This window comes from Neoarius graeffei, chromosome 24, assembly GCF_027579695.1.
Source record: "Neoarius graeffei isolate fNeoGra1 chromosome 24, fNeoGra1.pri, whole genome shotgun sequence".
Taxonomy (NCBI): Eukaryota; Metazoa; Chordata; class Actinopteri; order Siluriformes; family Ariidae; genus Neoarius; species Neoarius graeffei.
In genome coordinates this window covers 18,866,793-18,890,023 of record NC_083592.1, presented here as the reverse complement: position 1 = coordinate 18,890,023, position 23,231 = coordinate 18,866,793, and the positions used below count along the sequence as shown (strand labels likewise).

At 44.6% G+C, this 23,231-nt stretch overlaps 1 protein-coding gene across 11 annotated transcripts in view; it reads right to left on the bottom strand.

The window, feature by feature from the left end:
- LOC132872214 (probable E3 ubiquitin-protein ligase HECTD4) overlaps positions 1–23,231 on the bottom strand; it is an 868,395-nt gene that overhangs the window by 559,454 nt on the left and 285,710 nt on the right. For all 11 annotated transcript variants that reach the window (XR_009651396.1, XR_009651397.1, XM_060906858.1 and 8 more), the window contains exon 14: positions 14,450–14,520. Coding sequence is in view for 9 of the 11 variants with exons in the window: in XM_060906858.1 (XP_060762841.1) it covers positions 14,450–14,520 (71 nt within the window). In the remaining 2 variants the exon portion in view is untranslated. The remainder of the gene's footprint in view (positions 1–14,449; positions 14,521–23,231) is intronic.

Genomic DNA, 23,231 nt, shown 5'->3' with positions numbered 1-23,231 from the left:
ATATATTGATTTATTATTTTTATCTTTGTTATAATAAATTCATTTATTAAACAAACTGTGTTTATTTGTGTGAACGATATATGAAGTCCCCAATCTCCTCGAAGAATTCAAAAAGGTGCATATATGTTATGTAATATGGTAAGTGATCGTAATAATTTGGAAATATACCATAATTTAGTTGTTTGGTAATTTATTATTAAGCACCAGGATTAATGGTATGATTCACTAAATGATTCATTGGTATGATTCACTAAATGATTCATTGAACGATTCACTAAATGATTCATTGAACGATTCACTAAATGATTCTATGGTATGATTCAATTCAAAGGAGTCAAAGTAAACGATTCAATGGGATTGATTCATTTTAATTATTAATCTTCAAATTTAATGAGACTGATTTAATGAGATTGATCACTTAATTTCAATAATTAACTGATTGCACCCACAGTTAAATTGGTGCCCCGTGTGAGGCAGATTGGTTTGTTGACTTCTGGAATATTGTTCAACAACAAATAAACTATCAGTTGATTCAGCAACTGCTAAGGTATATCCCCAGGTGTGTTAAAACGGTTAACAGTAGTGTGATAACCATATCACCAATACTCATAACCTATTTAACTTAGGATAAGAGAGCATTTCCAAATAAACCTTATTAATTAATTACATAGTTAATCTTAATAATGATTAAATTGATAATTAACTTGATTAATTATCTAGTATCCAGCCTAAGTAAAATGGCATCCCCTCGTGTCTCAAAAATGGAAGACAACGCTCAAGACGTGTCTCTCCTTGAGGTCATCGCAGACCTCATTCACTGCTCTGCCTCTGAAAAGGCAAACATTAAGTACACGAGTGAGAGTGAATGCCAAAACAACTTAGATAACTCAAACAAACATATGAGAGATCCAAAAAGAACAACTTTTAGTGTCCAAGCGGCACTAGGTAAGCTATTCCTATCATACTTCCAAGATGCTGATTCAGAAATCAGGCGCCTCCGCGGAGAGGTTGAAAGGCTGACTACCAGCAACGCTGAGCTGACAGCCGATAATAATGATTTACATAGGGAGCGTGAGCTCTTGAAGACCTCCCTTGATGATTGCACCGAACGGCTAGAGAAAGCCGAAATGGTTGCTAAGAGGGCTGCCCAGGAGCAGACCCCCCAAGAGCAGCGTGAGGGGCGTGAAAGACCCCCAACAATGCGCCAAAGCTCAGAGCGGGAAGAGGCGTCCGAACCGGACACCGTAAATGATCTGGTCGAGGACCAGACACCCCGCCAAACTCCAACTCGCTACTCGACTCCGTCGTGTAGCCAAGATGGAGCTGCCCTGCGCTCATCCCGAGCCCAGGCCCATAGCACACCTAGGTCAGTGCGCTTCAGTTTCCCTGATCCATCTTCAGATGAATCAGACCACGCATCTAGTGCGAAATGGGAACAACACCAGAGTAGCTTAGATAGTGAGTGCTCAGAAGAGCCAAGAAGGTCGCACAAGGACATGCACCAAACCCTTCGCTTACGGCAAATTGACCTACTTGCCAAAGATGTCGAGCAATTCGATCCCGACAATCAAAGAACAAACGTAAATGATTATTTACGAGGAATTGATCGATGCCTGATGGACCTGCCGAATGCCACAACACGTAAAAAACTTAGACTAATCTGGAAGACCTCCAGTAGTAGCGTTCGTGCCTTTTTAGAGACACTACCCCCAAACATTCGCGATAGTTATTCGAAACTTCGCAATTACATGAGGGAAGAATATGCGCCATACACGGACGAAACCTCCGCGATATTGTGTGCATTACAAATCAAACAAAAACGGTCTGAGGCGCCTCGTGAATATTACAGATGGCTACGTACTGCCTATTTCCAAGGTAGTAGCGCACCAGGGTTGGAAGAAGATAGAGGTTTCATATCTCTCTTCTTACATAACCTCCACCCAAGCGTGCGGACCCATGTCACACTGACGTGTCGACGAGGTCGCTATTCGATGTGGGAAATTAGGCGACTAGCCCAAATGACCTGGGAGACCATCGTCAAAACCGCAAACGGAAACGATGATGACCCCAGAGTCCTTAGGCTCCAGAATGCAAATGGGCCCCCGCTAACCTTAGAAGGAGGTGAAGCTCCAAAAGGGGGACCCACCTGGAAAAATTCCGATCCAGCCCGATCCTTGCCGAGCCATCACAAGGGTGAGTGGAAAAATCGACAAGGTAAGGTCAGGAGGGACCGAGGGCGAGTCCACAGTGACTATGGCAATCGCCCATCACATGAAAAGGGTCGTAGGGAACAAAACGGTTGGCAGCAAAACCGTCATCCCCGCTCTGACCAGAAATGGCAGAAGCGTTCCGACCGTAGCTCTAAACGCAAGGGTAGAGATGACCAACACAGTGACTCAGACCAACCTGGTGAGTTCCCCTCAGAGCTGGACTCTTTAAAAGCCCAGTTGGCTGAGATTAAAGAACTGTTACAGGAGACGTCAGACCCCTCAACAAATAAAACAAAAGAGCCCAAAAAAATGACAAAAGACCATTCGCTGGCATGACTAGGCCAGGAACCACGGGTATATCTCGTGAAAGGAGGAGGAGATCCCTCTGAAACAGCAGGCGAGGCTCAGGATGTAGGGCCCCCCCTGGTGGCAAAGGCAAACACACAAAACGCGCTTCTCACGTGCGCTAAAGTCTTCACCACCATTTCTCAGACACACGGCTCTCACAAGGCGACCCAATCCCAACCAAGCCCTGCAACATAACTTAGTCAACTTCACACAAAACAAAACCCCACAGTCGTTGGATCCCACAAAATATGCACAAACCCGATGCGACGAGATCAGTGCGAACACCGACCAACCGAGCGCCACGCGAGATCAAATTTCTGATGAACTTCAGTTCATGTCTTTGCACACCGAGTCCGGTGTCAAAACACCCGACATTGCGATTCCCCCTAGTGGCCACAATTCTTTGAAAAACCTCCCTCTATCCATCGACTCAGACACAGACACCCATTTCACTGCTGGTGTAATGGCTGCGCTGTGGAACATGTTAGGCGTCGAGGCGGAATTCCATATTGCATACCACCCTCAATTCTCTGGTCAGGCTGAACGAGCCATTCAAACCATTGTGAGCATGCTGCGAAAGTATATCACAAACCATGGTAAAATTTGGGACGTGAAACTTCCCTTGGTGCTAAGGGCCATTTGGTCCACCCCTCATTGCGCCACTGAAGTCACACCCTTTGGGATGATGACTGGGCGAGAGTCGGTTCTTCCCCCGCATCTCCTATACAAACCAGAGGCCATGAGCGTCGCGACTGCATACACCGCACATCAACATGTCGCCGACCTACGACGCCACCTACAGTCAACCTTTACAGGTGCCCAAAAGAATCTCGATTCAAGAGTAGAAGGACACAAAGCCTACTACGCCCGAATCTCAGAGAAGTTCCTACCACCCTGGTCGAGACCTTTCGATCGTGGGAAAACCGTTCCCCGTCGCGTATCACATTAGGACATCTAGGCCTAATCAAACGCTTTCATATCGATTTCCATGATAATCGAATCAAACCTTTTGAACAGTCCTCACTCCAAAAGGGGGTGGACGACAGCTAGGCCCATCCTGTCCACCTAGCTTGTACACATCACTCAACCATAAGTGTACACTAACATTCCCGGTCAGACTTCACCAACCCAATGAAGTAATAACCCTTCATTATAACATGGTAGATAAAATACTAAAATCCGCTAATATGACTAGTGTGTATTCATCGCAAATACACCTGGCATATAGTCTTGGCAGTGCTATCCTCATTTTTGTGAATCCACAAGACTTAGAGATATGCACCTTCACTAAAGACATCCACTGGGTCTGCCCAGGCAACCCATACATAATACATGCCAAGCTAGATAAGATGGTCTGTGTCCCTGACAGCTTTAGCCGCAGTAGCGCACGATCTCTGGCCAGACCACCCACTGCTATTACACCATTCTAGAAGATTAGGTTTGCCAACCCAAACACTAACACTTCTTTCCTTCCTTCATTTCTTCTCTTTTCTTGTTTTTTTTATGCATAAGAAATTGAACACTACATGTTTCATGTTCAATGTTTAATTTTTTTTTTTGATGTGGTTTTGATCTAGTTAGTTAGTGATTATATGCCCAAAATGCCCATAGTGATTGTATGCCCCAAATGCCTCTGTCTCCAACTGTCTTACTGGAACTCACAAGTTTACACAGTCTTCACAGGACACCATGGACTGTGCAGAGCAAGGCTACCTCAAGGACTATGGACATGGCGATGATACGATACGGTGCTCTCAGTGCTACGACTCCGTCATACCCCTGAGACCAAAAGGGGGACTGTAGGTATCATGCCGCCATCTTGTGTCAGAACTACAATTCCCAGGCAACTTCCGCGTGACCTACGTCATGCGTGGGCCGGCTCATCTACGTCAGTCCGCCATGCACGCATAAGTCCAAGCGGAAGCTCCGCCATTTTGTCTCTCGCGTCCGGTTTTCAAGGGAGCTAGACGCACCAAAGGGATGCTCTCCACCCAAAAAGACGTCTTCTTTCTTGCAAGATCCATCACTCAGCGCGATTTTCTTTCTTACCCTTGGCAAAGGTAAACTCTAGAGTCACGCGATCTTTAAACTCAACCTGAGTTACAACCGGTTTACTTGTATTAGAAGTGACGTCACGACTGCAGCCCAGGCAGTTAAAAGTTAAGAAGCGATTGAATCCTTTTTAACTCAAAAGCGCTGTGCATCTTATTCTGATCAGAGACTTTTCCTCACGAACGCTGAGGTTCGGACCAAGAATCCTCTGCTTTCCACGGGAACCATCCAAGTGCTCCGCTGGACCCGAAAGTTTTCTACGCCTCCATCACGAGCGGCTCACGTGCTCCCACGGCGAGGCCCGAAACTACACCGGCAAATAGTTCTTCATATCTTGCTAAAGGCAGGATTAAGTAAGATTTTGGCATTTGGGCATAATTAAGATAGTCTTAGGAATTTGCTTTTATTGGAATAGTGTGAATTTAAACCCAGGTTTATCTGTTACACTGTTAGACACGCAGCGTGTTGATTTATTTTGGTTCTATGTTCTCTCAATTGTTTAATAGATAGGCTGCACATGCTTTTCCTCTCTGACTAACACTTTAATTTCCTTATCATACATTTTGACATTATCAAGGCTTCAGTGAGTTTGGTAATGTTATGAGTGTGGAATCTTTTTGTTACTGAGAAAACACGTGCTCAACAGGGCTGACCAGGCCTGATACACTTTAGATAGCTTCCCTTTGTCTTTAGCTACCTCGTACTCAGTAGGCCTCACCAGGCCTAACAAACACACTTTAGCTAGGCCATAGGGGCTTTCACAAACACACTAGCAACACAAGGCTAATCTAGGCCTCCACCACGTGTAGTTAGCTACACGAGGCTAAACACATGGTCAAGTCCTTCACACACACACACACACACACACACACACACACACACACACACACGTTAGCAACAGAGCTAATCCTTTGTTCTATTTAGATAACATTCTTTTGTTTTAGCTAGCAACAAACTAGGCCATACACACACACACACACACCACACATGTATATACACACCTCACTGCTTGTATATATTGATTTATTTTTATCTTTGTTATAATAAATTCATTTATTAAACAAACTGTGTTTATTTGTGTGAACGATATATGAAGTCCCCAATCTCCTCGAAGAATTCAAAAAGGTGCATATATGTTATGTAATATGGTAAGTGATCATAATAATTTGGAAATATACCATAATTTAGTTGTTTGGTAATTTATTATTAAGCACCAGGATTAATGGTATGATTCACTAAATGATTCACTAAATGATTCATTGGTATGATTCACTAAATGATTCATTGAACGATTCACTAAATGATTCATTGAACGATTCACTAAATGATTCTATGGTATGATTCAATTCAAAGGAGTCAAAGTAAACGATTCAATGGGATTGATTCATTTTAATTATTAATCTTCAAATTTAATGAGACTGATTTAATGAGATTGATCACTTAATTTCAATAATTAACTGATTGCACCCACAGGCCCATGTCACCTCTTCGGGCTGAGCCCAGCCGGGCCCCATGGGCAAAGGCCCAGCCACCAAGCGCTCGCATACGAGCCCCAACCCCGGGCTTGGCTCCAGGGTGGGGCCCCGGCTGCGCCATACCGGGCAACGTCACGGTCCTTGGTTGTTTCTCCATAAGGGTTTTGGTGAACTGCTCTTGGTCTGGCCTGTCACCTCGGACCTGTCTGCCTTGAGAAACCCTGACAGGAGCATAATGCCCCCGACAACATAGCTCCTAGGATCATTCAAGCACACAAACCCCTCCACCACAATAAGGTGGCAGTTCTAGGAGGGGCACGGGGTTCATATGAACAATAAATAAATTCATCATCTGACAACAATGTATGTACAATATTGCTGTTTTATTACCTGAACCACTGCCAGAACACCACTAACCAAAAGTTTAAAGGAGTTCTGTTGCAGTTAGAAAAAATAACAATACCCCCTGCAGACTGCATTTACTGCACAAATGCTCTTTATATTTAGGCCTACTTAAAGGAGATACGCAGAACCATGGCCTCACTTTTTGTTTATAAATGCCTTGAGACCTTAAGAATGGCATAGGAATCGTTTTAAGCATAAACAATAAATCTAATATAATAATTTTGATTAAAATGATTCATACTGCAGGCCCAACAGGAGGACCACCAGGTGCATCTGCGCTTCATCACGCCAGCAGGCACCTCAGCTACACAGTCATAAAAGGTCTCTCACACACAGGTAAAAGGTCAAGATTAAAACAGTCACAAGTTTTTCTTCTATATGCGTGCATCAAACAGTAAATGGAAGCAGGTAGGAACTATAATTGCGTGCAAGGAACTGAAAAAATGTACTACACATGCCAAACGATTTGTTTGAGGAATCATTCCAGCCAATATATAGCTAATATGCCACTTTACCACATCATACCTAGTCTGCAAAGTTGAAAAAATCTCAATTCACGTGTCACTTGTTGCACTGTCATTTTGCTCGATGCTATTGCCAAAACTGTAGCTCCAGCTTATATGTATACACAAAATGGTATTAATGGTCACCTGTTGCTTTAAAAAGTTCTGTTTTTATAGAGTCAGACTTCTTGATAATAACTAATCTTCTGCATTGCATTAGTAATACCTGACTGCCAATTAGTCTCTAAATGATTGTGGAAGTAGGAAGGGTGTACTTAGTCCCCCCCACCTAGTTTCTCAATGATGGTTTAATTTTGGGGGAAAAAAATTACTACACATTGAAATCTGTTTTTTGTTGTCACCTGAGGCTATTTGTTTAAAGAAGTTGGTGAGGATGACAAAATTGTTACTTAGGCCCTGATAACACACACAATTGAAGGGGAGTGTACTTTCTTTATCCCATGACTGTAAATGTATCCAATAACAGAGAGACACATACACCACTGCACACTGAACCCCCACAAAGCAGCATGTCCCAACTTGGTCTCCCCATTCACCCTGAAGCACTGTGCTGTTCAACTGTCTGCAGTGTTCACAGACGTCTTTAACACTTCACTGTAGACATGCCCTGTGCCAACTTTCTTCAAAGCCCCCACCATTTGCCTCATCCCCCCCAAAAAAACCAAGTCAAGTTTGTTTGTATAGCGCTTTTAACAATAGACATTGTCCCAAAGCAGCTTTACAGAATCTGAATGACCCAAGACATGAGCCAATTTTATCCTTAATCTATCCCCAATGAGCAAGCCCGTGGCAATGGTGGCAAGGAAAAACTCCCCCAGATGACAAGAGGAAGAAACCTTGAGAGGAACCAGACCCAAAAGGGAACCCATCCTCACCTGGACAACAACAGACAACATGATTATAACATTAACAGTTTTAACATGAAGTCGGTTTCGTTGATGTTATAACTCTTCATTAGTGGAAACTTGAGTGCAAAACTGTTCATGACAACTGCAGTCCTAAAGTTAGCAAGTCAACTGTAGTCAAGGATCACAGGATTAAGTGACTACAGACCCATCACCCTGACTTCTGTGGTTATAAAGTCATTTGCCTGCCTCATGCTTTCTCATCTTAAAGCTATCACTGACCCACTCCCTGGGCCCCTTGCAGTTCACCTACAGAGCCAACAGGGTCGATAGATGATGCTGTCAACATGGCTCTTCAGAATCCAGTACCTGGACTCCCCAGGAACCCATGGTAGGATCCTGATAAGGAGAGGGAGAGCCAAGAGGAGGTGGTCTCCTGACCAGAGTATTGGGGGGGGGGGGGGGTGTTTGTGTGTGTGTGTGTGTGCGCGCGCACGCACATGTCGCTATTGAAAGCTAAAAAGCTACATGTGCAATAAATGTGGAGAATTTGTACCACTACCTGTTTGTCTCTGTGCTTCAGTGTCCACCCCAATCAGGGAACTGCCACACTGGTGCTGAAACCCAGGATGCTGAAGCAAACCACTGTCCATGGAGTCCTCGCCGTTCAAGGAGCTCGTCCATGCCCTTTTCACCACCCAGCAGAACCAGCACCAGGCTCTGGTCACTATGCACAGCGAGCAGGGGTGGCGCTTTGAGGCCCTGCTGCAGGCCCAGGAGAAGGGCTCCCAGGGGCATCTGCACTTCATTACGCCTGCAGGCACCCCAGCTACACAGTCAGCGTGCTTCCCCCACATCACTCTGATGAAAATGGGGCCGCATGATGACCCTAAAGCCTTTCTGGTGCTCTTTGAGCGAGCTGCGGAGACATGGGGGTCCAACAAGCAGCAAGTGGCTTACTTACTGCTGCGCCTTCACTGGGGAAGTGCAGCTCGCAGCCCAGAAATTGCCCGCTGACAACAAGCTGGAGTACATGGACCTCAAGTGCACTCCTGAGCAACACAGTCAGTGCTTCCACGTGCTAACCATGGAGGAAGTCAACCAGCCATTTGCGTACAGCCAGCAACTCGGGGACAGTTGTTGGCGGTGGCTGGGGCAGAAGAACGTGATGTTGAGGAGGTCATCGACACGGTTGCATTAGAAAAGTTCAACGCTTGGCTGCCAAGAGGGACAGTGGAGTGGATCCCATACAGGCAATCATATATTCATGCAGCATGCACACTATAGACGTAAATTATTAGTGCCACTGCCAGGTGTCGTTGGATCATGTGATTGAGTTACAGTGGTGCTTCAAAGTTTGTGAACCCTCTAGAATTTTCTATATTTCTGCATAAATATGACCTAAAACGTCATCAGATTTTCACACAAGTCCTACAAGTAGATAAAGAGAGCCCAGTTAAACAAATGAGACAAAAAATATTATACTTGGTCATTTATTTATTGAGGAAAATGATCCAATATTACATATCTGTGAGTGGCAAAAATATGTGAACCTCTAGGATTAGCAGTTAATTTGAAGGTGAAATTAGAGTCAGGTGTTTTCAATCAATGGGATGACAATCAAGTGTGAGTGGGCACCCGGTTTTATTTAAAGAACAGGGATCTATCAAAGTCTGATCTTCACAACACATGTTTGTGGAAGTGTATCATGGCACAAACAAAGGAGATTTCTGAGGACCTCAGAAAATGTGTTGTTGATACTCATCAGGCTGGAAAAGGTTGCAAAACCATCTCTAAAGAGTTTGGACTCCACCAATCCACAGTCAGACAGACTGTGTACAAATGGAGGAAATTCAAGACCATTGTTACCCTCCCCAGGAGTGGTTGACCAACAAAGATCACTCCAAGAGCAAGGTGTGCAATAGTTGACGAGGTCACAAAGGACCCCAGGGTAACTTCTAAGCAACTGAAGGCCTCTCTCACATTGGCTAATGTTAATGTTCATGAGTCCACCATCAGGAGAACACTGAACAACAATGGTGTGCATGGCAGGGTTGCAAGGAGAAAGCCACTGCTCTCCAAAAAGAACATTGCTGCTCGTCTGCAGTTTGCTCAAGATCACGTGGACAAGCCAGAAGGCTATTGGAAAATTTTTTTGTGGACGGATGAGACCAAAATAGAACTTTTTGGTTTAAATGAGAAGCGTTATGTTTGAAGAAAGGAAAACACTGCATTCCAGCATAAGTACCTTATCCCATCTATGAAACATGGTGCTGGTAGTATCATGGTTTGGGCCTGTTCTGCTGCATCTGGGCCAGGACAGCTTGCTATCATTGATGGAACAATGAATTCTGAATTATACTAGTGAATTCTAAAGGAAAATGTCAGGACATATGTCCATGAACTGAATCTCAAGAGAAGGTGGGTCATGTAGCAAGACAATGACCCTTAGCACACAAGTTGTTCTGCCAAAGAATGGTTAAAGAAAAATAAAGTTAATGCTTTGGAATGGCCAAGTCAAAGTCCTGACCTTAATCCAATCAAAATGTTGTGGAAGGACCTGAAGCAAGCAGTTCATGTGAGGAAACCCACCAACATTTCAGAGTTGAAGCTGTTCTGTACAGAGGAATGGGCTAAAATTCCTCAAAGCCAGTGTGCAGGACTGATCAACAGTTACCGGAAACGTTTAGCTGCAGTTATTGGTGCACAAGGGGGTCACACCAGATACTGAAAGCAAAGGTTCACATACTTTTGCCACTCACAGATATGTAATATTGGATCACTTTCCTCAATAAATAAATGACCAAGTATGATATTTTTGTCTCATTTGTTTAACTGGATTCTCTTTATCTACTTTTAGGACTTGTGTGAAAATCTGATGTTTTAGGTCATATTTATGCAGAAATATAGAAAATTCTAAAGAGTTCACAAACTTTCAAGAACCACTGTAGCTGAGGACCCATCTGGCAGTGGTTCCCATGGCAGGCAACCATCCCACCTCTTTTCCTTCTCTGTCTCTCTTCCACTCTCTCATTCTGCCTTTCCCTCCTGTCCCCTCTCTGTACAAGGGAAGCAGGGTCCAACTCCCCCGCAGACAGCTTTCTGAGCCCGTGGATTTCCTACCCTCTCCTCCCCTTATATTTTTGTGTATTCCCCCTCAGATGAGCAATCCACGTGCCAATGGTGCTGAGATGAGGTCTGGGCCAGTGTGCTGGTGCTGTGGGGAGCCTGGGCACTTCCAGGACCAATGCCAGGCAATGGAGGTGGGGGCAGTGGTTCAGATCCCTGACACGCCAGAGACCGCCCCCAATCCAGAGGGAACATACTGTATGCCCTTGAGTATCCAAGGGGGTACACATCACGCTTTGGTGAATTCCAGCTATAATCCAACATCGATCCACCAAAGCTTGGTTCAAAGGGAGACAATGGGTACAGCATGTTTGGTGAAGTTTTGATGTGTGCATGGGGATATTCACAAATACCCATAGATACCGTTAAAAATCCAACCTCGGGGAATAAATTATCACGTTGATGTGGTGGTTAGATCGTGCCTCACTCACCCAGTGATTCTGGGGAGGGATTGGCTGGGGTTTAGGAGCTTAATAGTGTGAGCAGTCGTGGGTGGGTCCTGCAGTAGAGTGTTGTGGGGGGATTCCAGTGTGACTTTGGCTGGGGAAGCCATCTCAGCTCTGTGTCATAGTGACACGGAGAGGGAGGAGCACCCTGGTCGTCCCAGTTCTCTTGGAGAGTCCCTAGCGGATTTCCCTCTGGAGCAGGCATGAGACGAGACCCTGTGGCACGCTTTCAACCAAGTGAGAGTAATCAATGGTCAAAATCTTCAGCCAAATGTTGCACTCTCCCACCCATACTTTTCTGTAATTAAGGATACGCTGTATTGAGCGACACAAGACACTGAGACCAGAGAACAAATAATACAGTTGCTAATACCAAAAAGCTGCAGGGAACTCATATTCCAAATGGCTCATTATAACCCAATGGCTGGACACCTAGGGCAAAATAAAACATGAACCCAACTCATGTCCCATTTCTACTGGCCAGGGATTCACAGGGATGTCTACAAGTGGTATGCGGCATGTCATAAATGCCAACTGGTAAATCCAGCAGCCGCCCGAAAAGTGCCATTGTGCCCTCTTCCTCTAATCGAGACCCCCTTCGAAAGAATTGCGATGGATCTTGCTGGGCCATTAGATTGGACTGCACAAGGGTATCGCTTTATTTTAGTCCTGGTGGATGATGCAATGCGACACTCAGAAGTAGTGCCGCTGTGCAATTTTTCTGAGCGCAGTTTCACAGAGGCACTGTTTCAAGTGATCTCCCGAGTTGGGATTCTGAAGAAATCCTGACTGATCACCCACAGACAGATGCCTTGGTTGAGCAATTTAACCGAACTCTAAAGAACTTAATTTGTACGTGTGTGCGAAGACACTCGTAACTGGGATAAATGGCTCAAGCCCATTATATTCAGAGTACAAGAGGTCCCACAAGCTTAGTGGAAGCTTGTGGGACCTCTTGTACTGCGAATATAATGGGCTTAATATCCCAGTTTTCACCATCTGAACTGCTATATGGGCGCAAGTCTCGGGGCATCTTAGACGTCATCCAAGAAAATTAGCAGGAGGGGTCTTCAAATAGCAAAAGTGAATTTCAGGATGTTCTTGACCTGAGTGGAAAGTTCCACAAACTTGATCCAGGAGAATTTGCAGCAGGTGCAAGTACGTCAGTCCCGGCTATACAACAGGGGTGCACATCTTAAAGAATTCACACTGGCAGATAAAGTTCTCATTATTTACTCACGTTGAGCTCGAAATTACTTACCAAGTGACAAGTGCCCTTTGAGGTCACACAGTGAGTTGAGGACGTCGACGATGAGGTGAAGCGAATGGACAGAGGCAGGGCATGGCAGATATACCACCTTAATCTACTCAAATGATGGAACAAGGGGGTCCCGGTTGCACTGGCACTGGTAGCTCCAGAGAGGGTGGAGCTGGGACCAGATGTTAAAAAAAAAATTTGCTGCACAATCCACAAAGATCTCAATATTTTTTCATCAGAACAAATACAGTTATATTCTAAAATAGTTATTTATTTACATGAATCAGTTTGATATGAAAAAATAAGTCAGGAAAGCAATGAAAACTCACTTTGAAGTCTCCCGTGAAGCACATCATCAAAACTAGCTGATGGAAAATTTTGCTGAATACTTCATCAGAAACAGTGAGAGCTAGAGAACATCCCTATAAAAATTATCTGATTGATATTCATGAGTAATCCAGTCGGAAACTGATCAGAAGAGAGCCTGATCATTTTCCCGAGACCCAAAAAGCACCAGCAATTTCCCGACATCACACGAACTGACAGTGCACTCTGTTGTACCAACTTCAACCTGCCGTTACTCCTAAAGTACTGACCAGATCTTAATGAGATAAATTTATTTGGAAAGTGGAGATAATAAGCTTTTTAATGATAGTATTCACAATAAAAAATATTGAAGAGTTAAGTAATGACAGATTTGGAAACTCAGATGACCGTGTGGATGCACGATTTTCACACCACGGCCCGCAAGCATCTGATATGCCTATTAATACCTCTTTTGAACAATTCCAAGCTAAAGTAACCTCAAGTAAGCTCAAACTAAAGAGGTTTAATTTAGCTTGATGGTGCACAGGGTGCCCAAAATCAAGTCTTTTTTATTAGAAGCTGGAGTGGAGCCCAAATTTTACATGCAATGGAGAGGCCTGTATCTGTACAAATATTTGAATTGTGCCAGTTTGTTTGGTATAAACGTATATTAAGTCCACCTTGATAAGACTGTAACTAAGAAAAAATACAGAATTAAAAAAGTAAAGAATACTTCTTTTACTGTTTTTCAAGGAAAAAAGTGGAGAATATTTTTCAGAACCCAGATGGAACCCTGAATAGCTCACAAATCTCAGGAGTACTCTTAGGTAAGCCACTAACAGGTTGATTAACTGCAATTAACAGGTTGATTAACTGTGTTAACTGCAAAATAAATTGCAAATAAAAATCAGCTGTTTGTGTAGGATTTTCCTGACTTCATATTTTAATATTTCATGTGAGTGCTTAAGACATGGTCCAGAAAGAGCTTACAAAGCATGTACAGAATCTCTTTATCAAAAGGAATCGATCAGAAAAGGGGTACAAAAGAATTCCAAAACATTAGACATACCATGAAACATTGTGAAGATCGTCATTAACAAGTGGAGAAAACTGACTAAAGGACAAGATGAAAACTGATGTGGAAGGCTGCCAAGAGACATACTGCAATGATAAAGAAAATGCAGGAATAAGCAAGCACCGCTCACTCCCTACATGTGACAATCTTTTGAAGCACTTTCTCACACCATACCCATTGTGAAGCATGGTGCAGAAGTGAGGACTGGGGCTCTTGTAAAGATAGTTTGGTATTGTGGAATGATCCATGACAAAAAAACAAACAAACAAAAATTTACATCCACTGTGCCTCCAACATTCAAAAGAGGCAAATGCTTCTTCAGAGTCACATGCAAGTAGTATGATAAGGTTGTATGTACTAAAACCTGCAAGATTACCTTCGGTGAGGACCAGTTTGAACAAATTATTCAGTTCCATCTCTCCTTGATACAAGATATTCAAGCCAAAGCTGTAAAACAATAAAGAACATTAAAGAAACCATAAAGAAAGATTAGTTCATGTACAACAAAAAATAAAAAATAATTACTTCCTTTTATATAAATCACACTATCAGCTGCTAAAGCATTATCAACACAAATAATGTAATCCCTGAATGTAAACAAAATATTTGCAAATGGCACCATGAAGGGGTATAATGATGCACAAATCTGAATTAAGAAAAATTATGACTGAATAGACTTTTTAAAATTTCTGTATAATTATCTATGAAAATCAAATGTGCATTTTTGTCTGTATGAAATTGCTATAAGCAGCTGTTTAATACTGTAAACATAATATACTCCTTCACCGTATCCTAAAAATAAATAAATTTATGAATTCTCCCAAAAAATATTGAACAACCAAAGCTTCTGACCTGAAGAAAATGATCAACTGAAACATAAATATCAGTGCCTGAGGCATTATTTTAACCGGAAATGGAGCTCTCAGTTCAGTGAAAATAAGACTTCTGTGATCTAATTCCCAGGCACTACAGATCACAGTGATGTACAGTTGGTGTGGTTTGAAAGCCATGAAAGAGCTCTTTTGAACTGTTATACCACAGTTGTGTATCCATATGACCTATAATGTCGGTCAAACTGAGCTTTATATTTTATACACACACACACTATATATATATATATATATATATATATATATATATATATAGTGGGAATGAGCATTCTATTAATTATGCACCTAATGCAGTTGAGGGCCCAATCTGCACAATCCACAGAGTTAAAACATATAGAGTGCAGTGTCCACTCTATATATTTTAACTCTGTGGATTGTGCAGATTGGGACCTCAACTGCATTAGGTGCATAATTAATAGAATGCTCATTCCCACACTGTGAATTTCATAATCCTACTGTTTAATTCTTTGCATTGCTATGCATCATGTGATAATGCATCATTTTAACCTGAGTGCCAAGGCATTCAAAATGTTTTTTTTGTTTGTTTTTTGTTTTACTTCAGATTTCCCATCTTACAACAGACATCACTAACATCACCATAAAGCTACAATTAATTCAGGGTTGAAACTTGGTGGTCACGGTCATCAGGTGGCGACTAAAAGCTAACCAGGGCCACTAAAAGTTGAGGTTTGGTCGCCTGAAGGGTGACTATGATTTGAGAAGTACGAAAAAAATTACAATAAAAATTAAATAAAATGTTCCTTTCTCCCCACAGTCCAAAGACATGCAGGTTAGGTTAACTGGTGACTCTAAATTGACCGTAGGTGTGAATGTGAGTGTGAATGGTTGTCTGTGTCTATGTGTCAGCCCTGTGATGACCTGGCGACTTGTCCAGGGTGTACCCCGCCTTTCGCCCATAGTCAGCTGGGATAGGCTCCAGCTTGCCTGCGACCCTGTAGAACAGGATAAAGCGGCTAGAGATAATGAGATGAGATGTTCCTTTCTTGGAGTACCTTTCTTTTCTTTGCTTTCCTTTCCTTAACTCTAAGCTTGTGAATTCTAGTAAAAACTTAGTTCTAAAGTGCAAAATTCAAAGCCGTTCGTGAGTTTTCAGATCATGCCACAATATCCACTGCTGCGTCTGAAATCACTCACTATATAGTGGACTATATAGGGAGTTCACCATTTTGTAGTGCTATCCAAATGTATCATCATCTTCTTTCTCATACACCATACACCATAACTCATCTCTCGGCACTCTATCGTATGGCTTCTCCAGGTCTACAAACACACAATGTAGCATTCTCTGGCCTTCCCTATACTTCTCCATTAACATTCTTAAAGCACAAATTGCATCCAACATGCTCTTCCTTGGCATAAACCCATACTGCTGTTCACAGATTGCTATCTCTCTTCTCAATCTCGCCTCCAATACCCTTTCCCATAACTTCATGGTGTGGCTCATCAATTTTATCCTTCTGTAATTACTGCAGCTCTATACATCTCCCTTATTCTTGTATATTGGGACTAGCACACACTTTCTCCATTCATTTGGCATTTTCTCATTCTCTAGGATCTTATTAAACAAACAATCTTGTTAGGAACTCAACAGCCGTTTCACCCAAATATCTCCAAGCCTCAATCGGGATACCATCTGGTCCGACTGCTTTCCCAGTCTTCATTCTTTTCATGGCTGCCCTCACCTCATCCTTACTAACCAGCTCTACTTCCTGATTTGCTGTCTCCAACGAATCTGATCTTTTCTCTCTTGGATTCTCCTCATTTAATAAATCCTCAAAGTACTCTTTCCACCTTCTTAATACACTCTCTTTGTCAGCACATTTCCATTAACGTCTTTCATCACTCTTACCTGCTGTACATCCCTCACTTCCCTGTTTCTCTGCCTAGCTTGTCTGTACAGGTCTCTCTCTCCTTCTTTGGTCTCCAGTCTTATGTACAACTCCTGGTATGCATCTGCTTTCGCCTTCGCTACTGCTCTTTTTGCCTTCTGTCGCGTCTCTTTGTATAACCGCCTGCTTTCCTCATCTCTCTGATCATCCCAATTCTTCTTTGCTAGCCTCTTCTCTTGTATAATTTCCTGCATTTCTTTGTTCCACCACCATGTCTCCTTGTCTTCCTTCCTCCTTCCCGATGACCACCCTAGCACCTTCCTTGCTGCCTCTCTTACTAGTATAGCAGTAGTATCCCAATCTTCCAGCAGACTTCCATTACCACTCAATGCTCGCCTCATTTCTTCCCTAAACTCCTTCTGATGATCAACCTCTTTTAGTTTCCACCACTTAATATTTGGCTCCACTATTTCACGCTTCCTCTTTTTCACTTTCAAGCTCATCCTGCACACGACCACTTGATGTTGTCTAGCTACACTCTCCCCTGCCATCACTTTACAGTCTCCAATCTCCTTCAGGTTACCCCTTCTGCAGAGTATGTAGTCCACCTGTGTAGATCTTCCTCCACTCTTAAATGTCACCCTGTGCTGTTCTTTCTTCTTGACATATGTACTGACTATTGCCAAGTTCATCCTTTTTGAAAAATCAACCACTATTTGCCCTTCCACATTTCTCTCTCTCACACCATATCTGCCCATCATGTCCTCATCTCCTCTGTTTCCCTCGCCAACATGTCATTTGAACTCTGCTCCTATCAGCACGCGCTCCTCCCTCAGTATACTTTCTACCACTTCATCCATCTGTTCCCAGAAAGACTCTTTCTCTTCATTCTTACAGTAGTATGCTGTGTCACATTCAGAATAGTGTGCTGTGTCACATTCAGAAGTTTGCCGATGACACAGCCATCATTGGGTGTATCAGTGATGACAGAGAGGAGGAGTATAGGAGCCTGGTGAGGGACTTTGCTGTGTGGTGCAACAGGAACTATCTGCAGCTCAACACCTTGAAGACCAAGGAGCCATTGACTTTGGGAGGTCCAGACCAAGGTCACGACCAGTTCTGATCAAGGGAGTCGAGGTGGAGCCTGTGGATTCCTACAAGTACCTCGGGCTGTGGCTGGACAGCAAGCTGAACTGGATTTGCAACACCAATCACTTGTACAGGAAGGGACAGAGCAGGCTATACTTCCTTAGGAGGCTATGGTCCTTTAACATCTGCAGGAAACTCCTGTGGATGTTCTATCAGTCTGTGGTCACCAGTATCCTGTTTTACACCATGGTGTGCTGGGGGGGGGCAGCACATCTGAGAAGGACACATCCAGGCTGGACAAACTGATCAGGCGGGCTGGCTCTGTGGTCGGCATGAAGCTGGACTCTCTGGTGATGGTGGCAGAGAAGAGGTCTATGGACAAACAATTGAACATCATGGACAATGCCAGTCACCCTCTGCACACTGTCATCAGCAACCAGAGGAGCCTGTTCAGTGACAGAATGCCAGAATGCCAGAATGAGAGGTACCGGCTAGAGATAGTTGGGCTCACCTCCATGCACAGCTTGGGCTCCGGAACCCAGCTCCTTGAGAGGGGCTGGACTCTCCACTTCTCTGGAGTCGCCCATGGTGAACGGTGGCAGGCTGGTGTGGGCTTGCTTATAGCTCCCCAGCTCAGCCGCCATGTGTTGTAGTTTACCCCAGTGAACGAGAGGGTCGCCTCTCTGCGCCTTTGGATCAGGGAGAGGGCTCTTTGTGCCTACGGGCTGAATAGCAGTATAGAGTATCCGGCCTTCTTGGAGTCCCTGGGAGAGGTACTGAGAGGTGCTCAGACTGGGGATTCCATTGTTCCACTGGGGGACTTCAACGCTCACGTGGGCGACGACAGTGACACTTGGAGGGGTGTGATTGGGAGGAACGGCCTCCCCGATCTGAACCCGAGTGATGTTTTGTTATTGGACTTCAGTGCTAGTCACGGTTTGTCCATAACAAACACCATGTTCGAGCATAGGGGTGTCCATAAGTACACGTGGCACCAGGACACCTTAGGCCGGAGGTCGATGATCGACTTTGTTGTCATTTCATCTGATCTCCGGCCCTATGTCTTGGACACTCGGGTGAAGAGAGGGGCTGAGCTGTCAACTGATCACCACCTGGTGGTGTGTTGGATCCGCTGGCGAAGGAGGAAGCCGGACAGACGTGGCAGGCCCAAACGTATGGTGAGGGTCTGCTGGGAACGTCTGGCCGAGCACTCTGTCAGGGAGGTCTTTAACTCCCACCTCCGGGAGAGCTTCTCCCAGTTTCTGAGGGAGGCGGGGGACATTGAGTCTGAGTGGACCATGTTCTCTACCTCCATTATAGATGCGGCTGTTCGGAGCTGTGGCCGCAAGGTGTCCGGTGCCTGTCGTGGCGGCAATCCCCAAACCCGGTGGTGGACACCGGAAGTAAGGGATGCCGTCAAGTTGAAGAAGGAGTCCTATCGGGCCATGTTGGCCTCCGGGACTCCTAGGGCAGCTGATGGGTATTGGCAGGCGAGGCGCGCCGCAGCTTGGGCAGTTGCGGAGGCAAAAACTTGGAACTGGGAGGAGTTCGGGGAGGCCATGGAGGAGGACCATCGGTTGGCCTGGAAGAAATTCTGGCAAACCGTCTGGCGTCTCAGGAGGGGGAAGCAGTACTCTGCCAACACTGTTTACAGTGCGGGTGGGGAGCTGTTGACCTCGACTGGGGACATTGTTGGGCGGTGGAAGGAATACTTTGAGGATCTCCTTAATCCCACCACCTTGTCTTCCTTTGAGGAAGCGGAGGCTGATGACTCAGAGGTGAACTCGTCCATTGCCCAAGTAGTGACTTGGGTAATGGACGAGTCCACCTCTGAGTCATCAGCCTCTGCTTCCTCAAAGGAAGACGAGGTGGTTTGCAAGCTCCTCGGTGGCAAGGCACCGGGGGTGGATGAGATCCGTCCTGAGTATCTCAAGTCTCTGGATGTTGTGGGGCTGTCTTGGCTGACACGCCTCTGCAATATTGCGTGGCGGTCAGGGACAGTGCCTCTGGAGTGGCAGACTGGGGTGGTGGTCCTTCTTTTTAAGAAAGGGGACCGGAGAGTGTGCTCAAATTATAGGGGAATCACATTCCTCAGCCTCCCCGGGAAGGTTTACTCCAGGGTACTGGAGAGGAGAATTCGGCCAATAGTTGAACCTCGGATCCAGGAGGAACAATGCAGTTTTCGTCCTGGTCGTGGAACACTGGACCAGCTCTATACCCTTCATAGGGTGCTCGAGGGTTCATGGGAGTTTGCCCAACTAGTCCACATGTGCTTTGTGGATCTGGAGAAGGCATTCGACCATGTCCCTCATGGTATTCTGTGGGGGGTGCTTCGGGAGTATGGGGTTCGGGGCTCTTTGCTAAGGGCTGTCCGGTCCCTATACGAATGGAGCAAGAGTCTGGTTCGCATTGCTGGCAGTAAGTCAGACCTGTTCCCAGTGCATGTTGGACTCCGGCAGGGCTGCCCTTTGTCACCGGTTCTGTTCATAATTTTTATGGACAGAATTTCTAGGTGCAGCCAGGGGCCGGAAGGAATCCTGTTTGGGAACCACAGGATTTCATCTCTGCTTTTTGCGGATGATGTTGTCCTGTTGGCTTCTTCAAACCAGGACCTTCAGCATGCACTGGGGCGGTTTGCAGTCGAGTGTGAAGCGGCTGGGATGAGAATCAGCACCTCCAAGTCCGAGGCCATGGTTCTCGACCGGAAAAGGGTGGCTTGTCCTCTCCAGGTTGGTGAAGAAGTCCTGCTTCAAGTGGAGGAGTTTAAGTATCTCGGGATCTTGTTCATGAGTGAGGGAAAGATGGAGCGCGAGATCGACAGGCGGATTGGTGCAGCCTCCGCAGTGATGCGGTCGCTTTACCGGTTCGTCGTGGTGAAGAAGGAGCTGAGCCAAAAGGCGAAGCTCTCAATTTACCAGTCGATCTACGTTCTGACTCTCACCTATGGTCATGAGCTTTGGGTAATGACCGAAAGAACAAGATCGTGGATACAAGCGGCCGAAATGAGTTTCCTTCGCAGGGTGGCTGGGCACTCCCTTAGAGATAGGGTGAGAAGCACAGTCACTCGGGAGGAGCTCGGAGTAGAGCCACTGCTCCTCCACATCGAGAGGAATCAGCTGAGGTGGCTCAGACATCTTTTTCGGATGCCTCCTGGACGCCTCCCTGGGGAGGTGTTCCAGGCATGTCCCCCCGGGAGGAGGCCCTGGGGGAAGACCCAGGACATGCTGGAGGGACCATGTCTCTCGGCTGGCCTGGGAACGCCTCGGTGTTCTTATCGAGGAGCTGGCCGAGGTGTCTGGGGAAAGGGAAGTTTGGGCTTCCATGCTCAGACTGCTGCCTCTGCGACCCAGCCCCGGATAAGCAGATGAAGACGAGACGTTTTCTCTATCTCTTTTCTCTGTTTACCTGTAATGATGCTGCTGGAATCTTAATTTCCCTGAGGGAACCCTCCCAAAAGGATCAATAAAGTTAAATCTAATCTAATCTACATCCAACCTGTGCGGCGTACGCACACACAACATTGATTACCACTCCTTGAATCTCCAACTTCATGCCGATCACTCTGACACCCTCTTCACATCAATCATACTGTTGACCAACTATCCCCTCAAAACAATGCCAACACCATTTCTCTTTCCATCGACTCCATAATAAAACAACTTGCATCTACCTCCAATGTTCTTGGCCTTGCTTCCTTTTCACCTCGTCTCCTGCACACACAAAATATCCAACTTCCTTCTTTCCATCATACCTGCTAACTCTCTCGCTCATAGTGAGAATTATTACACCCTGTATAGTGGACTCATAGTATCCCACAATGCATCGTAAAAAGTAGTGTGCAACCAATGGTCAAATAACCAAGCAATATATACCATCATGCATTGCGGTCGCGCATTTCACAGAGCTGTGAAAGCTGTTTCATAAGGACCGTTAAGTATTTTAGATTGAGTATCACAAAAAAATACATGCATGTATTTATTATTTTGAAAACCCACCAGCCTACTCATCTGGCACATTTTAATTGTACGACAGTAATGACGTAAATAACGGCATGGTGGAGGAGTCTCCGAAAGTGTTTTTTTTCCTCTCATTTTACCAATGAGCTCACTATGTAGTCCTCTATATAGAATTCCCTAGACAGTGAGTAGTGAATGAGTGAGTGATTTCAACACAGCACACAACTTTCCCAAACTCTGCGTCATAGCGGTAGCCAGAATCTTTCTTTTGCTCCAGTGTGTTGACATTTTTAGCCAATGCTAACTGCTAGGTAGTTAAGCTCAAAGATGACTAAAAGATGGTTACACAGGTCTGATTTTCTGATGTGCTCTGGGGATAATATGATCAAAGTGCCCCATCAGTCTACCCTCAGGGAACGGATAGATGACGTAAAGTTGTGGCCCGACGTCAGCTACGTTGATATTGACAAGAATTATTTTATTCTTAGTGAGGGCGTTAATGACAAGGAGCTAAGGAACTACAAACGCACGGAGGCGTACAATCATCTACACAGTAATAAAACTGGCAAAATTATGTGTAAAAGAGAGGGCGAGTTTGTTTGCTTAAGGCTGAGGTTGAGTCTAGCCAGAGGAAAAAAGGGAACTAAATCCTGCAGTCATGCAGCAGCGATCATCTGGAAGGTAGGCTATGTCAGAATAAAGTGATTGTATTATTGTATTTGTTTATTAATAATGTCATGTTTATACAGTTAGGTCCATAAATATTTGGACAGAGACAACATTTTTCTAATTTTGGTTCTGTACATTACCACAATGAATGTTGAACAACAAAATTCAGATGCAGTTGAAGTTCAGACTTTCAGCTTTAATTCAGTGGGTTGAACAAAATGATTGCATAAAAATGTGAGGAACTAAAGCATTTTTTAAACACAATCCCTTCATTTCAGGGGCTCAAAAGTAACTGGACAAATTAAATAATTGGAAATAAAATGTTCATTTCTAATACTTGGTTGAAAACCCTTTGTTGGCAATGACTGCCTGAAGTCTTGAACTCATGGACATCACCAGACGCTGTGTTTCCTCCTTTTTAATGCTCTGCCAGGCCTTTACTGCAGCGGTTTTCAGTTGCTGTTTGTTTGTGGGCCTTTCTGTCTGAAGTTTAGTCTTTAACAAGTGAAATGCATGCTCAATTGGGTTGAGCTCAGGTGACTGACTTGGCCATTCAAGAATATTCCACTTCTTTGCTTTTATAAACTCCTGGGTTGCTTTGGCTTTATGTTTTGGGTCATTATCCATCTGTATTATGAAACGCCAACCAATCAGTTTGGCTGGATTTGAGCACACAGTATGTCTCTGAATACCTCAGAATTCAT